The following is a 16504-nucleotide window of genomic DNA, read 5'->3' on the forward strand; positions in this document are numbered from 1 at the left end:
TGCTGAAGAGTTAGTTGGTTGTAGGTGGTGTGTACAGAACAGACAACACGAGCAGCCACACACATCTGTGTCTTTTGAAACATAATGCAATGCATTGACTACATACTACCCTTCGCAGGTTGAAGTCACCACTGTCTGTCATTATCCAGCCCACTATGGTGCGCCACAGCAAGCTACAGAAACAGGTCTTATCCCTGTATCGGCAGTTTCTGCGCGCGGCACAGGACAAGCCGGGCTTCATACCGAGAATACGCGATGAATTCCGTGCCAACGCTGCGATCAAGAAGACTGACGTAATGCACATTGAATATCTTTATCGGCGAGGCCAACGCCAACTTGAACTGCTTAAAGATGTCAACACTAAACAACTTGGATCATTCAGCAAGTCTAAAGATAACAGCTGACCACTCACATGTATTCAAATATCAGTACTGAAATCTCCTTTTCTGGGAAATGACCTCATTCAGTACACGTATAACGCCCTGGCTCAGTTATTTAAATGGAAAGACCAAATGATTTTCACTTTTCTCAGGCTGGACAAGATTAACCCACAACGGTTTTATTTTTACAGTGTTATTTATGTATCTAATTTGCAGATTAAACCCATATTGGTTGGTGCTATATCAGTGTTAATTTATTTCCATTACTTCCTCTGACTTCAATTTCCTATAGTTACTTCTGCATGTATGGGCCTACCTCATTTTGTAGATGTTGAAGTGTCTACTGGATGTATTAGCCTATGTATAGAGTCATTGTAATGGAGTATCATATCCAATTCTTAAATGATTCAATGTAAATATGCTTATTTCGTTTTTTTGCTTACTGCTCACATTGCTAAATGCTGCTATAAATCCTGTGTCCTGTTGAAATAGTAGTCGACGTGCTAGCAGTTATATTAGTGCACATTATAAAGGTAGAAAATCTTAAACTCTTAAACTTGAGGCTTGTCCTAGAGCTTGAGGGATATTTTCCACAAAAATTAAAATTGTCATCATTTACTCATGCTTAGGTTGTTTCAAACCTGTGTGAATTTATTTCTTCAGCTGAACATAAAAGACGATATTTTGAAGAATGTCATTAACCAAACAGTTGATGGGCCCCATTGACATCAATAATATGGAAAATAACATGGAAGTCAATGGGGCCCAAATGTTTGGTTAATGACATTCTTCAAAATATCATCTTTTATGTTCAGCTGAAGAAATAAATTCATACAGGTTTGGAACAACTTGAGGGTGAGTAAATGATGAATTATTTTGGGGTGAACCATCTCTTCATGTGGTTGCATGTTACATTAATAAAAATGTAAACAAATTAGAAAATAATGTTTTTCGATCTGAATTACAGGACTATAGTAAAAGAGATACATTCACTCAAAAGATTTGCTCATCTACATTTTTTCTTTTCCAAACTAATACAATTGAGGAGGACCCGAAAGGAAGATGTTGGGTAGAATAGCAGCCACAGTCACCATTCACTTATATTGTACAACTATACAACCAGAGGTTATATGTGCATATATGAAAGATTGATGAATCTCTTTAAACAATTAACAACACAAACTTATTTATCTTAAAGATAAGACAGATAAGATGAGATTTTTTCCTCATCTTTCAAAGGATAAAGAGGTTAATGACATTTATCCTTGTAATTTGTTCCTGAGCAAGCACTGTAATGTAATGACTTGCCCGTCCATAAGTTGGCGCAATTGCGGAAAGAAATCTGATTTCATTGGAGGAAGTAGAACAAGCTGGTGTGTAAACAGGAAGATCATGTAAGCTGTGTCAAAAAAAAGCAAACAACGAAATTTTACCTGTAGTTCATAGTTGACTGATTAATATTAATCGCATACAATAATAACTTGTTGAAAAAAAAAGTATGGCGGAGTCAAACGGGATGACAGATGTCCAATTGATTCAGCAGGTTGGTGTCAAATGTCAATTCTGTCACATGCAGCTTAAAATCTGCCTATTTTGTTTTTCATCTCCAGTTTTATTTTCTTTATTTAAAAAATTTTCTGCCAAATATGAATTAATACTTAAGACTAACGTTTCAAAGATCCATAACTGTTTTTTACTATGGTTATAACTCAAAATAATATGCTTCATTATAACCAGCATCATTTTCATTGTGTACCGGTTGCAGCTGGCTTTGCTGGGCTGGCTGAAGACCGACAGTGAGCAGTGTAAAGAGCTGTACACCGCTGTCACTGGGATGCAGGTGGCCCGTGAGGTTCTGGACAGACTCTCTGGGCAAAGCCAAATAGATGCTTACAGGGTAAGATTCATTTGTTTTTTGGCGTCTTTACAAAAAAAAGTATTGTATTTGTACTATATAGGCCTAGGGCAATTGTAACACAAAATTTCTTCAATCACAAACCTGCCAGAATGGTGACACCTTCAGTCTTTTCATTCATGCCCAGTAGTTTTCTCTCTGCATGAGAAAAAGTGGTGTGACCGTTTTACTTTGTGAGAAAAAAGAAAACAAAACACTTTGAGAAATATAGGCGTTTTTTTTTTTTTTTTTAAATGCTCAGTGTTTTTCTTCTGCTGTCTAGTGTCAATGCTTTTTAGTTTGCTGGTTAAAAGTTAACATGAATGATATCCAGAGGTTGGACAATTAAACGGAAACACCATATTTTAGACCACAATAATTTATTAGTATGGTGTAGGTTTTGTTTGTCTTGGGAATGACAGATACAAGTCCTGCACAGTAGCCAGAGGAATTTGAGCAATTCCTCTTTCAGAACGTGCAGGAAAATGTTTTCTGACTTGCTCCTCCAAAATACTGATCCACCCCTGTGCTTCACTCTGGGCACGCAACAGTCCTCCTTGGGGCTTCTCCACAACCGCAACTCCCACGGATGTGGGAAAGACAATGATAAAAGACTCATCAGAGAACAATACATGTTTTACAATGTCACAATGAACCGACATTTGGCATTGGCATGAGTGACCATGAATATCGACTCTTTGGAGCTCCTGATGAACAGTTTTGGTGGAAACGGGAGGGTCGAGGTGAGCTTTTAATTCTGCAGTGAGTTGGGCAGCTGTGGTCTATTTGGATCCAATCCGGGTTAGTACTGGGATATCCCACAGCTTCCTCTTGCATTGACAGTTACTCCTGTTGGATTTGGTTCGCCCTATGTGGTGACATGCTGACATTATCCTGGATACCATAGCTCTCAATACACTACAAAAACTTGCTGTCCTGTTCACAGATGAGCCAACAATTCATCTTTTTTTGAATTCTATCTCCCATTATGTTGTGTGGATTGCTACAGCTGTGCTATTGCTCCGCTAATTCAACCTTTAAACACTCTTACTGATGGAATGTAAAATCAGTGAAGATTGGCCATGCACATATAGCCATGAAATCTCCAACACTATATTGGTCAGTGTTTCAGTTTCATTGTCCAAACCTCTGTATGCTAACACTGTCACTGATATGTACCAATTTTGGCTAAAAAGTTAAAGGATTAGTCCACTTTCAAATAAAATTTTCTTGATAATTTACTCACCCCCATGTCATCCAAGATGTTCATGTCTTTCTTTCTTCAGTCGAAAAGAAATTAAGGTTTTTGATGAAAACATTCCAGGATTATTCTCCTTATAGTGGACTTCAGTGGCTTCCAAACGGTTGAAACAATACCAGACGAGGAATAAGGGTCTTATCGAGAGAAATGATCAGTCACTTACGAAAAAAAAATGTAAATGTATATGCTTTATATAAACAAATGATCGCCTTCCAAGTGCTTCCGCCAAAACCACACTTTTCAATTCAACACTTTTCAATTGCCAGTTCCATTTTTTTCCGTAAGTAGAATAGGGAAGGCGTAGGACATACAGCGTAAGCTTTTTGAAGAATACAAAATTGCGGTTTTGGCAGAAGCACTTGGAAGGCGATCATTTGTTTATATAAAGCATATACATTTAATTTTTTTTGCGAAAATAACTGATTGTTTCACTTGATAAGACCCTTATTCCTCATCTGGTATCGTTTAAAGCCCTTTGAAGCTGTACTGAAACTGTAATTTTGACCTTCAACCATTTGGAGGCCATTGAAGTCCATTATAAGGAGAATAATCCTGGAATGTTTTCATCAAAAACCTTAATTTCTTTTCGACTGACGAAAGAAAGACATGAACATCTTGGATGACATGGGGGTGAGTAAATTATCAGGAACATTTTATTTGAAAGTGAACTAATCCTTTAAGTTAAAGGGTTAGTTTATCCAAAAATGAAATTTCTGTCATTATTCACAGGTCGTTCCGCACCCGTAAGACCTTCGTTCATCTTCGGAAACACAAATTAAGATATTTTAGATTTTTAGGTTTTTTTCATCCTCTATTGAATGCAATGAAATTACCGTCATTCAAGGTCCAGAAAAGAAGTAAAAACATCTTTAAAATAGTCAATGTGACTACAGCGGTTCATATGAAGTGACAAGAATACTTTTTTTTTGTTTGTTTTTGAGCACAAAACTTTATTCAGTCATTCTCATACGTTATTTACGTTGCAGAGCTTACGTGTTTACGTCGGAACGCCAGCTCAGTATTGGCCGGCTCTGGACACGTGAGCAGCAGAGTCAAGAGCCGGCCAATACTGAGCCGGCATTCGGATGTAGAACCTGGAACCTTTTTCTTTATGATTTTAGGCCTAGGGACTTCAAATTGTGTTTGTGTTGTTTTGTACTTTATTCCTAGTGAATACTAGCACAATCTAACTGCTCTAATCCATTAAAGTCTAACATTACTTTCTAATAAATTATAATACATTCTGTTAATTTACAACAGAATGTAGTACAGAACACATCCATTATAAAGCAGACAAATGTTTGTGACATGATGTTCTACTTCCTCAGAGGGAATGCATCCAGAGTATAGCTGACTTTGTGAAGAAGAACCCCAGAGCTTCCCAACGAGAGCTCAATGCCGAGGTTGAGAAGAACGTGCTGCTGTTTGCCTCTAGAGTGCAGGCTCTGTAGATACTGGCCACCGCAGCCTTGACCTTCACTGTTCTTACTGACCAAAATATCGCCTTTTTATTTCTGCCTTTATCATTATGTATTTTATCTTTATATAGACTGTCATATGTTGAATATGCTTGTTTTTCATAATCTCGAATAATTATTTTTGAGTCAGTGAGTCTTTATAGTAATGCTGAATTTTCCTTTTTTTTTTATTTTTTTTTTTTTATACATGATTTCAAATGTACTGTTCACCTACAGTTAGACTATACATAACAAGATAGTCACTTATCACTTAAAACTTGAGTTTTTATATTTAAAAATGATATTTTAATCTTCTATGGACTTTAACTGAAATAAAGGTGCTCATATTTGATGTCATGTGTGTCATCAAAGTGCATTATACATAATGTTGAACAATGACTAATTAATCTACAGCAGTGTGAAGGCCAGTTTTGAGAGCACTGATTTTAACACATAGACGACAAAGAGAACTGTCAGGTGGATGAAGCGACAAAAGAGAAAAAATAAGAGGACAGAGACAGACTCCATAATGAGCTATCACTATATTCATCACACAGCACCTGTGATGAATTACATTATGCTGATCACACTTCTCAGATCTCTTGATGACTTTAAAGACAGTGTAGCACTCGGGGCCCAAACCGATGATTAGCGCTGCTGCTTTTGGAATAATACAAACGCAAGACATGGCTTTCGCTGTCTTTTTGGTTTTGCGACAACAGTTGCCAATACACTTGTCTTCCAATGAGGACAAAGTTTATGAATAAAATACTGCACACTCTTTTGATATAGCGCTTGTCTGTCTCCACTGCACCTGGGCACTTACAAGCAATGACCAGTACTCTAATGATGGGGAATACAGTCTTATGAGCTGGCAACCAAGATGAAAGGCAAGGGTGGGCTGGTCAGAGAGAACAAAGCAATGTCGTCTCAGCCATCTAAGCACATCTCACAATAGAAAGAGAGTACCACGGCTATATTTTTGTCTGTCAACATCAAACAAAGCAATATTTTAATGTCAGTAAAGCAACAAGCAAATGGTGGTCTGTCAGTTGTTTAAAGCTTTTAAATTGTACTTGTTGGATGTCCTTGAAGTTGCATTTTCAGAGAGACTGTAATGGGGTAGGGGTGATTTGTGAGTGTTTAGGTATTTATCATGACAGTCCTTGAAGCACAAATTACCACGGTAAGCATAATTTGCACCAAAATGCCACTACTGTTTTCTTTCTTTTAATGGTGTTTATGTTACCAAAATGTTATTGCAGTAACATAGTTATGGCCTTCTACATGAATAACAACAATAACAGTTAAAATGCAAAGTGCTGTCAAGGTGATTAAGAAAATATATGAAGGCTTTCATTTCGAAGATTTACAATGAACCTCTTCGACAGCAATTGTTGATTGCTGTAAGATCATTTTCTGTTTACAATGGAAATAAATGTAAATTAAGTCCGCCTTCCAATGTCGCCTTTGATTGAGAGCTTGATGCCTGAAATCTTAATAAACGTTTTGTGTCTCAAAACCTAGTGACCTGCCAGTATACAGACTTGTCACTAGGCATGTGATGGTATCAAATTGTCATGTTGCGATTAATTGCTCAAGCTTTTATCACGGTATACGGTATTATCACGATATTGAAATAAGTAGCAAAAAAGTGTTGTCATAGTATAACAGGTTTAAGAACTCTTTCTTATAACAAAAAGAACTCTGAACATTTAAATACAATAACACAGTACACAAATTATAAAGTTTCAAACCGATTAAAGTGCAAAAGAATTAAACAGGTAACACTATATAAGGTCTCATTATTTAACATTAGTTAATGCATTAACTAAGATTAAGAATGAGCAATAGCTACATTTGTTACAGAACGTATTATTTTTTTGTTAATATTAGTTAATAAATACAACTGATCATTATTAGTTTTAGGTCCATTAAATAATAATGACAACTTATGATTTTAGTAATGTTAATAAACATTAACTAGAAATTAACATTAACTAAGATTAATAAATTCTATTTTAAATGCTTATAAATGCTATAATAAAAGTATATTTCCATTGTCAGTTTTGTAATAAAGAATTAACATGTTAACTAATGAAGCCTTATGTCATCAAGTGTGACTGAACAATAACAATCAGAACATTTTCAATCATTATTGGGCATGTTGTAGTCCATTTTAAAATATAAAAATGTTTAAGTTCGAAAATAAATTGCCAGTTAAGTCTTTAAGTATTAAGTATTTGGTGCTGTGATGAACAACATCGAATACAAAAAAAAAAAAAACAACAACCCTGAATGGCTGTTTGAAGCATTTTAAATACTGTATACCGCAGCTGTTTACGGGTTTCCGGGGTAACCGCTGCATTTCTGCAGTTCCAGCAGAAATGCAGAAATGCGCCCTCTGCTGTCAGAGAGTGAACGCGCACTTTCGGTTCTGCCATGTGCTTCTCATGCACATTGGTTTTGTTTACATAGTGCAAGTGCCTCTTTACACAGCATACAGCGGTGTTTTGGATTTTATACGGTTGATGGGTAAAGTATTCTTAAAATGTAATATAAAAATTCGAATAATTCGTAATAAATAATAATTCACGGTATTTTGAGGTGCCCACGGTAACAATATTGTGTTATCGTGCTATCGTATTACCGAATATCGACACGTCTACTGTAGCCTACACCAAGCGTGTTCCGATCCTGTGTTTCTTTTGTGAATGAACAAATCTTTTAAATGAACAAATCATTCATTTTCGTTTACTTTCGTACTCATATTTTTCTTTAACTAAAATCTCTCTCATTTGAATCTCGTTACAATTTAGCACGGGGAATGGTGATTCATTGGTTCGAACTACTGAACGAATAGTAGGCTTCTTTTGTTGTCTTTTTCCTATAGCTTGAAAAAACTTTTAAAAAAATAGGGAAAATGTGTAGACGTGTGTAAAAAACGCTTATATGCCTATTGCTTAACCTCAGTAGACTCTTTTAGTAGACACGTGAATAAAAGATAAGACTTGATTCAGTCAAGAATCGGTTGAGTGAGTGATTTAGTGATTCATAACACACCAAAAGACTGCCTCCTACTGGCGTAATGATGTATAATGAAGAAAAGACCACCGAAGGAATCAGTCAAAGAATCTTTTTAGGATTTAAAGGATTCTCAGTGGAATGAATAAAATCCCCACAGCTGATACCTAGATAGGCTGCTCAGCTCATTACCTTTTGACGTCTCTCTCTCTCTCTCTCTCTCTCTCTCTCTCTCTCTCTCTCTCTCTCTCTCTCTCTCTCTCTCTCTCTCCCTTCTTCCCTTTTTTGTCACTACTCCTCAGCTGCATCATTCAATCACGCACTGCCAAGGATTCACACTTGCCACGAATAAACGGCGCCTTTCAAGTTTAGCTTAACGTTTCCACCACTTTCGATTCTTTTAACTCGCTCCAATAACACAGTGAGATTGTTTGAAGGACTGTGGTGACACCAACGGTGCTCTTCATCAAATATCTATAACATAAGGTAGGTAACCTTTAATTTCACTACTTTAAAAGTTATTCATGATCACTTGTTACTGAAATTTCCTAATAATTGCAACCATGTGTGTTGCTGATAATCATTCATCCAATTAATTTGAATAATTTTAGTCTTAATAGAGGCCTTTAAAGTCCAAAACATTTAGAATATGGGTATAATGTTCTATTCTGTAGTGTTTTTTTTTTTTTTTTTAATTTTTTTTTTTAAATAGCCAGGAGTAATCTTATAGCCTACACTTGCAGCTTAAATGAATTTCCTTCTAATACCTTTCAATATGTGTTTTTTTCCCAGCTGTCTCAAGAATGATTTCACATCAAGACCACAACATTATTACTGACTGGTGCGGCACCAGCTATACTTGGATAGCGAGATGGGGAATGATAACAATCTTGCGCTTGCCTGCCTACTGTTACCTGCTAACCCAAAAGGTGTATCTTGAGGTCTTATTTCCTGAACCATGTGTCATTTTACCTGATAACCCTGCTTTTTACGATGGTCTCTGTCTCAGTGCCACTGGAGAAAGTGATGCGGTTATGAATCCAGCAGAATGTTAATGGACATGAAGAACTTTGTCCAGTACACGCTTGTCCTTCATTTTTGAACTGTATCTGCAAACAAGAGCAACATATGGTTTTCATGTGACTAAAGCCCATTGTGGTGACGTTTATGTGTGTGTTTTGAAAGTGAGTGTGTGAGAAAGATTTTTCGTGTGTCTGTGTTAGTGGCTGTGCATGTTTGCCTGTTCTTGTAATTTCCTGCTGGTGATCAAGTCATGCCACGTGGAAGAGATGTCAGCAACAGCTGTTGCCTCCCACTGCACCTGAATGAAGACAATGCCCGTTTTGGCTTGTTGGCAGCCCTCATCCTCCTCTACCTGCTGTGTGGGGCGGTGGTGTTCTCCGCTCTCGAGCATCCCTCAGAGCTGCAGGCTCACAAGCGCTGGGAGGAACAGTTGGCCAACTTCACAGAGCAAAACAGCATAAACCTCAAATCACTGGAGGTCCTGCTAAGGCAATATGAGGAGGCCTTTGTGGCTGGGATCCGTGTGGACAAACTTAGGCCCCGCTGGGATTTCTCAGGGGCCTTCTACTTTGTTGGTACAGTGATCTCCACTATTGGTGAGTTCATATATGTCATCTTTGTGTTCAGATTTTCATATCAGCAAATCAGTTTCCCAAAAAGAGAATTAATTTACAGAAATCATAATTTACATTTACGCATTTGGCAGACACTTTTATCTAAAGCGAATTACGTTAAAATTATTATTTACATTTTTATTACTTCATGCATTCCCTGGGAATTGAACCCATAACCATAGTATTGTTAGCACCATGTCTAACTGTTTGAGCTACTGGCATGGTTATAACTGTTTAAAGCTGAAATAAATTAAAATATTATTTTATTTCAACTAGCTGCCAAGGTAACAATTTTTGTTTCATGTTTAAGTACTAAAATAATTAAATCTAAATAAATGAAAACAAAAACTAATAAAATTACTAATTACTAATAAAATATTTTAACACACTAGCAAAATTACCTAAACACTAGCTACTGGAATACAAAAATGTATATTATAAATAGATCCACTGACCAAATCAACGTTGTTTACTTATTTAATAAGGTTTTCAATATATTTTTACCATGCTCATCATTGAAGGTGTAATAATGAAAAGCAAAATCTGTCGTCACTTGCCCTTGCAGTTCTGAACCCATATCATTTTCATTTTTTTACATCCAAGCTGCTCCTTTACATAAAACAAAAGTAAAAAAAAAGCAATACACAAAGACACATTTGCAATACTAACTTGGCTTTGCCCTTTGCTGTAACTTTGAAATCTTTCAAACTTGCCACCTCAAGATATGTCCTTGCCTGGTTTGATGTGATTGATGTCAAATGTAAATGGCTGTTGCTGTTCTTCTGATATTCAAATTGAATGTCTGCAAGCATAAATAAGACTTGAAATATAGTGCCATATGGTGTGTTTTTTTGGGTCAGTTTTGGAGCTTGACAGCCTCTAATGACTGTCTGCTATCATTGTATGAAAAACAAAACAAAACAAAACAAAAACAAACGTTTTTTACACTGTGTCCCACAGAATACATAAAACCGATAGTGGATTGGAGTGACATGAGGAGGACTTAAAAGGTTAGTTCACCCAAAAATGAAAATTCTGTCATTAATTATTCACCCTCATGTCGGTCCACACCCGTAAGAGCTTAGTTCATCTTCAGAACACAAATTAAGATATTTTTGATAAAATCCGATGGCTCAGTGAGGCCTGCATTGTCAGCAAGATAATTTACACTTTCAGATGCACAGAAAGCTACTAAAGACATATTTAAAACAGTTCATGTGACTACAGCGATTCAACCTTAATGTTATTAAGCGATGAGAATACTTTTTGTGCGCCAAAAATCAAAATAACGACTTTATTCAACAATATCTAGTGATGGGTGATTTCAAAACACTGCTTCATGAAGCTTCTAAGCTTTACAAATCTTTTGTTTCGAAACAGTGGTTTTGAGCATGAAAGTCACATGATTTCAGTAAACGAGGCTTCGTTCCGTTATAAGCGTTTCGAAATTTCACTGAGGGGCGTAACTTTGGCAGTTTGATACACGCTCCGAACCACTGATTTGAAAAACAAAAGATTTGTAAAGCTTCAAACTTTGAGGCAGCGTTTTGAAATCAACCATCATTAGATATTGTTGAATAAAGTCCTTATTTTGTTTTTTTGGCACACAAAAAGTATTCTTGTCACTTCATAACATTAAGGTTGAACCACTGTAGTCACATGAACTGTTTCAAATATGTCTTTAGTAGCTTTCTGGGCAATGAAAGTGTTAATTATCTTGCTGTCAATGGAGGCCTCACTGAGCCATCGAATTTGATCAAAAATATCTTAATTTGTGTTCCGAAGATGAACGGAGGTCTTACGGGTGTGGAACGACATGATTAATTGATGACAGAATTTTCAGTTTTGGGTGAACTAACTCTTTAATGATGACACTTTTTTTGTGCGCTATCCTTTTTTTTTTTTTTTTTACACAAATCCAAATAAATTTTTAAAAAATACATCAGCAAAATACTTTCTGTTTCCTATTTCCCTCCAGGCTTTGGCATGACCACACCCGTCACCGTTGCGGGTAAGATCTTTTTAATATTCTATGGACTCCTTGGCTGTGCAGCAACAATCCTCTTCTTCAACCTCTTCCTGGAGCGCATCATCACGATGTTGGCCTACATCATGCGCTGGTGTCACGAGCGGCAACTGCGCCGCTCCGGCGTGGGAGGAGAGGAGGCCAGGAGCGAGGATGACAGTCTGGAAGGCTGGAAACCATCGGTCTACTACGTAATGCTCATTCTGGGCATCGCAGCCCTGCTGATTGCATGCTGCGCCTCTGCGTTGTACTCTGCCATGGAGGACTGGGACTACTTTGAGTCCTTGTACTTCTGCTTTGTGGCCTTCAGCACCATTGGCTTCGGGGATGTAGTGAGCAGCCAACGGGAAAGTTATAAAGCTCAGGAGGCCTACCGTCTTGGGAACTGCCTCTTCATCCTCATGGGTGTGTGTTGCATTTATTCCCTGTTTAATGTCATTTCCATCATCATCAAGCAGACGCTCAACTGGATCCTCGGCAAACTGGACTGCAACAAGGCTCAGTGTCCCTGCCGTGGCCGTCCGTATAGGCGGCGAGGTCGGGCCTGCTGTTGCTGCTGCTTCCCACGTCTTCCCAACCAGCGGCACAACCACCACCCTCCGCCGGGAAATTCTCGGCAGAGGGCTCAAAAACGCAATGCCGTGCATCCTGCACCAGCTAACGAAGCATCGGGAAAGCGCTTCACTAATGCATCAGTGGAAACAGTTTGTGATAGTGAGACTGATGCTGGCTTAGGACCAGATGGAGGTTATCTGACAGGGCGCAGACTGTCTGGAGAAATGATCTCAGTCAATGACTTTATGGCCAACAAGGTTTCTTTGGCCATTCTACAGAAGCAACTCTCAGAGACCGCTCACGGTAATCCAAGACAGAGCCATGTTCGCCAGAACGGCTTCTCCGGTGGAGTGGGCGCATTTGCCATCATGAATAACCGCCTTCAGGAGACAAGTGTCGACAGGTAGCTTGGTTATACAAAGATGATGTTGGATATTGCACATTAATTGTATATAAAGATATAAAGGATTTAATCAAGACTTTCAGTTCAGGGTTGAGTACCATTCAGAACTGAATTGAGAATGGCTTTAAAATTCAAAATTGTAATTCAAATGATTCAAAGAAATTGATAATGTTAATTTATATGACTATTTTTTAACTACAAAAGCATAGTTTAGGTTTCTTCAAGGCTTAGTTCACCCAAAAATAAAAATTCTGTTATTTACTCACCCTCATGTCATTGCAACGGCCTTATGTCTCCCACGAGATGATGAGGATTAATCTAGTCGAATGTTTTTTCAACCACATAAGACTTCCGTTCATCTTCGAAATATAGATAGATAGATAATTTTTTTTAAATGCCATCTATATTGTAATCAAAAGGTATTTAATGTATATATTTCAGCATATTTAGTAAAAGTACTGAGTACCATTTCCCAAAATTAATTTGCTAAGTTGAATTTGTTTGAACTCCAATTCAATAAAATTCTTCTTTCTGTCATTTAAAATCAAATTCCAATTCAACTTCCTGTGGAATTTTGGATAATTCAATTATAATTCACGCTCACTGACTAAAGGACAGACAATTTTTCAGTTCTGAATAATTCCCAACCCTGATTCCTTTCTGTTCACTGGGGATTAAGTTATCAGAGGTTTAGTATTTATTGCATGCAATTAAAGAGGTAAATTGTACATTTACACTTGTAATATACAGTACAGACAAACAGCAAATTATATTAAATTAAAATAGCCAATTACCTCTGTAGATCACAAGGATGGTGAATATTAGCATTTATGAATGGCTTCGTTCTTAAGAGGAGACGGCTTTCAATATTTTTTAAATCATTATAAACAAACCATGTGATTTTAATGGTAACATCACTTCTCAGTGTCACTTTGATGCTGAAGTGATTGGCCGGTGTGGTGAGCAATCACACTGTTCTTCTGGAGAGATACTTTAACTGCTCTTCACGAAAACAGACTGATTTTCAAGAGCCAGGCAGATGAAGCCACGACACTTACAGAGAGACAGTCCCCGGAGGAAGAAATACAAGTGTCGAATCAAAGGGAGATGGTCAGTTTTATTCATTGTTTAATCGTTTTTATCTTGCGGCCGTCAGTGTTGAAAGATCATTTGTTTCTTGAGACAATCAACACTGACGGCCAAAAATGAAACGAATGATCTAAAATGAATACAAATACAGTGTTGGGGGTAATGCATTACAAGTAACTTGAGTTATGTAATCAGATTACTTTTTTCAAGTAACTAGTAAAGTAACACATTACTTTTAAATTTACAACAAAATATCTGAGTTACTTTTTCAAACAAGTAACGCAAGATACTTTGTTTTCCCATTTATTGAATGACAGCCTGTCCCCATGTTGAGAGATATCATGAGTAAGTGCAGAGACTTTGTTTTAGAATAAATGTGAGCAGGCATTTACTCAACTCACTTGCAAAAACAACAACAACAACAACAGAAAACGATTCTGTATTAGGCCTACTCAAAAGTAATAAAAAAGTTAAACGCAATCTCAGAATATTACGCAAACCTGCAATAATTAAATATATTAAATTACACAAACATACTTTATGTACTTAATTTCACTTGCTGACCTTTGATGATCCATTTCAACCATACTATTAAGCAAAAATGATTTTAACATTTGTGAACATCACATTTGTGTTTACATTTTTTTTTTATTACTGAAGTAAATATGTTGAACTTTCTTCTCCTGCATCCTATTCTTCAATCCAGAATGGCTGATCAGCTGAAATGTTTTTTTTTTTTTTTTTTTATGGCGCCCTCTACTGTACATGCGTGAATTTGCATTTCAGCCTGAAGCTTATTCATTTCACTTTTGGTGTGAAAAGGCTTTTATATTTGGCAAAAATATAACTTTTTTTTTTTGTTGTTATTAAAAAACAAACAAGCAAGCCCAGCCCAGGTGAGAAAAAGCATTACTTTCCATAAAAAGTAACTAAGTAACACAATAAGTTACTTTTTAGGGAGTAACGCAATATTGTAATGCATTACTTTTAAAAGTAACTTTCCCCAACACTGTACAAATATGTACAAGTAGATGATGTAACTTTTTTTTTGTTAACATTTAAATTAACAAAATGTAAATAATAAGTCAGTACATCATCAATCCATCAATCTTACTCCGATTCATTATGGTAAGCCAAGTGTTTATATGTTAGACCTAGCAGGATGGTTTTCGGAGGAAATTGCTTACATACATCACTTGCCTGTGTGTGTCTCGTCATATCTGTAAATAGAGAAAAGTTGCTCTGGATTCTTTGACCTGTATGGTGTGGGAGTGGCATGGAGCATGCTAAATTTCAAACCTCCGGGGAATCATCTATTTAAAAAAAATGCTGAACAGAGGGGAGTCTGCTGGCAAATAGAGAACGTGACAGAGCTTGTAATAAAACAAGAATCAACATTGGATTTGCTTTTCGGAGACGGCGAGAACTGGGATTTTACATTTTGTAAAAGCGACACGTAGATGGCGATTTTATTACTTAACTGGTCAGTAAGGTATTTTATTGAACTGATAAATTGCAATATGTAGCTCTCTAAGTGCTGTGTCTGTTAATGGGTATAACTACAGTAACGTCTTCTGCTAGTCAGCTTGAGATCCTTTCCATCTAAACTGGTTATGTCTCTAAGCCTTGAAGTGAATGTTTTATGAGCAGTAGGATATTCATATTCATCCACACAATCACACAGACCCGAAGCACAACCAAAACATTCAGTTTTGTTTTTTAACCAAAGGGCCAAAAGTTACATAGTGTACCTTTAAGCAAGATGGATGTAATGTGATCTTTCCTTTAAAGGATTAGTTCACTTCAGAATCAAATTTTCCTGATAATTTATTTCTTTCATCAGTTGAAAAGAAATTATGGTTTTTGAGGAAAACATTCCAGGATTTTTCTCCATACCCAGACAGCAACATAGTGTGGCCCAGATCCGGCCCACGGACCACACTATGTTGCTGTCAGGGTTAAGTGGACTTCAACAGGGTACAACGAGTTGAAGGTCTGAAATTGCAGTTTCAGTGTAGCTTCAAAGGGCTCTACATGATCCCAGCCGAGGAATAAGGGTCTTACCTAGCGAAACAATTGGTCATTTTCTAAAAAAAAAGCATACTTTTTAACCACAAATGCTCACCTTTCACTCGCCTTGTGAAGCGACACGCATCACGTAATCACATTGGAAAGGTGACGTGTGACGTATATGGAAGTACTACGAAGTAGGATGAAAAACTCCCTTTCATTTTCTCCTCCAACTTCAAAATCATCTGAAATTTAATCGTTTTACCTTTTTTGTAAAGGCCATTTTACTTAGTGTTTGCACGTTCACTTTGTAAACACTTGCTCAGTACTTTCGCCTATGTCATGCGTAACCTTTCCAACGTGATTATGTAATACGTGGCGCATTGTAGAGCTAGTGCAAGATGGGCATTTGTGGTTTAAAAGTATATAATTTTTTTTAAATGAATTTTTTCAGAAAATGTTGAAGGCCACTATATGGAGAAAAATCCTGGAATGTTTTCCTCAAAAACCTTCATTTCTTTTAGACTGAAGAAATACATGAACATCTTAGATGACATGGGGGTGAGTAAATTATCAGCAAATTTTAATTCTGAAGTGAACTAATCCTTTAAATGATAAAGCAAGTCGTCTCAATTATTTCTTGTAGATAGACTGTATAGATTCTGTAGATATTGTATATTGTAAACACAAATATTACTGCTTTGTTGAATATTTATTTTGGTATCAACATTTGTGTTTCAAATGAAATAGCTACTTAAGCCTTTTACA

The 16504-nt window shown here is 36.8% G+C and overlaps 2 protein-coding genes across 2 annotated transcripts; both read left to right on the forward strand.

Annotated features, from left to right (window-relative positions):
• The first annotated feature begins 119 nt into the window (after positions 1–119).
• Positions 120–797, forward strand: sdhaf1 (succinate dehydrogenase complex assembly factor 1). The gene has a single exon (XM_048165865.1). It carries the CDS (start codon positions 156–158, stop codon positions 402–404), a length of 249 nt encoding a protein of 82 aa, XP_048021822.1. The 5' UTR covers positions 120–155; the 3' UTR covers positions 405–797.
• A 6858-nt stretch (positions 798–7655) lies between these two features.
• On the forward strand, positions 7656–13978 carry kcnk12l (potassium channel, subfamily K, member 12 like). The gene is made up of 3 exons (XM_048167587.1): positions 7656–8502; positions 8809–9635; positions 11632–13978. The coding sequence occupies exons 2-3, from the start codon at positions 9290–9292 to the stop codon at positions 12639–12641; spliced, it is 1356 nt and encodes a 451-aa protein (XP_048023544.1). The 5' UTR covers positions 7656–8502; positions 8809–9289; the 3' UTR covers positions 12642–13978.
• Positions 13979–16504: the final 2526 nt, after the last annotated feature.

Source organism: Megalobrama amblycephala, linkage group LG18 (assembly GCF_018812025.1).
Source record: "Megalobrama amblycephala isolate DHTTF-2021 linkage group LG18, ASM1881202v1, whole genome shotgun sequence".
In the NCBI taxonomy this organism is placed as follows: Eukaryota; Metazoa; Chordata; class Actinopteri; order Cypriniformes; family Xenocyprididae; genus Megalobrama; species Megalobrama amblycephala.